Source organism: Fonticula alba, assembly GCF_000388065.1.
Source record: "Fonticula alba strain ATCC 38817 unplaced genomic scaffold supercont2.3, whole genome shotgun sequence".
Lineage (NCBI taxonomy): Eukaryota > Rotosphaerida > Fonticulaceae > Fonticula > Fonticula alba.
Window position 1 is genome coordinate 880,728 of NW_009242973.1, and position 1,272 is coordinate 881,999.

The 1,272-nt window shown below is 64.5% G+C and overlaps 1 protein-coding gene across 1 annotated transcript; it reads left to right on the forward strand.

Moving 5' to 3' along the window:
* Window positions 1-282: 282 nt before the first annotated feature.
* H696_01988 (hypothetical protein) lies at window positions 283-1,271 on the forward strand (the record flags this gene model as incomplete). The annotated part of the gene is made up of 2 exons (XM_009495888.1): window positions 283-980; window positions 1,079-1,271. 2 exons carry the CDS (start codon window positions 283-285, stop codon window positions 1,224-1,226), a joined length of 846 nt encoding a protein of 281 aa, XP_009494163.1. The 3' UTR covers window positions 1,227-1,271.
* Between the last annotated feature and the right edge of the window lies 1 nt (window position 1,272).

A 1,272-nucleotide genomic window follows, 5' to 3' on the forward strand; every position in this document is an offset into this window, starting at 1 on the left:
GGGAGAGAAAGGGAAAGAGCGACACACACACATGGCAGGTAAGGACCGAGGAACGGCCCAGTCTCGATGACCTTCCCGATGGATGGCGCGTCCCCGCGGAGGTCGATGGGCACATCCCCACCCACCAGTAGTTTGCCGGGCCTTTTTTTAGAGAGTCGCCTCCTGGGCTTGCATCACCACAACACGCACCTGTCCCCCTCTTCCACGCCCCCTTCCCTATCCACCCAATACCCTGCCATCTTCCCCTCGCCCCAGGGGTAATACCGAGAAAGAGCCGCTCAGATGTCCGGCCCGATTCTTTTCGGCCTGGCGGCAGCGGCCACCTTCTTGGGGATTCGTTACGCCCCTCGGGTGGCCAGTGCCGCACGCAATGCCATCCGCATGGCCACCGCGCAGAAGACCATGCATGAGCAGGCCCGCGGCCGGGCCGGTAAGACAGACAGCGACCCCGGATCCGGGCGCTCCGAGAGTGCCTACCAAGACTGGATCCGTCAGCAGCAGCAGCAGCAGCAACAACAACAGCAGGGCCGACCACGCGGCCCGAGCCAGTCCTCCTTCCAGCAGGGACAATATCAACAGACACAGCAGCAGCAGGGGCAGACGGGCCAGGTGCCCCCCTTCACCTTCCGCTTCACCTTACCGAATGGCACGGTGTTCACCTTCAGCTCCGATGGCGCCGGGCCCTCATTCTCCAGCTCGAACCCCATCTTCAACACCATCTTCGAGCACATCCGCCGGTCGGGAGCCACGGCGTCCCAGCAGCAGCAGCAGCAGCACCAGCAGCAGCGCTACCAGCAGGCGCGCCAGCAGCAGCAAGATCGCTTCCGGGACTTTTATGAGCAGTTTCACCAGCAGCAGCAGCAGCAGCAGCAGCAGCAGCAGCATCGCCAGCAGTCGTCGTACGGTGGCGGCTCTCGGGCCGGGTCCTCCAGTTCCAACTTCATGACCCGCTCGGACGCCCTGCAAATCCTTGGTCTCCGGTACGCGTCCCGATGCCTCCGACCTCGTTGCCTCCCCTCCGCCTCCTTGCGCGGCTAACTCATGCTCTGCTGTCCATTTTGTCGCGACTCGCTGGCAGGTCCCACCCGCCCCCGACCGAGAAGGAGATCGGTGCTGCCTATCGCAAGCTGATGTTGGTGAATCACCCCGACCGCGGCGGCTCGCCTGAGAAGACTGCCAAAATCAATGAGGCGCGGTCCATCCTCCTGCGTGGGCTTGGTCGGTGAGGCGGTGCCGGGGCACCTGTGCGAACGGCAGGCCCCCCCCCCCCCC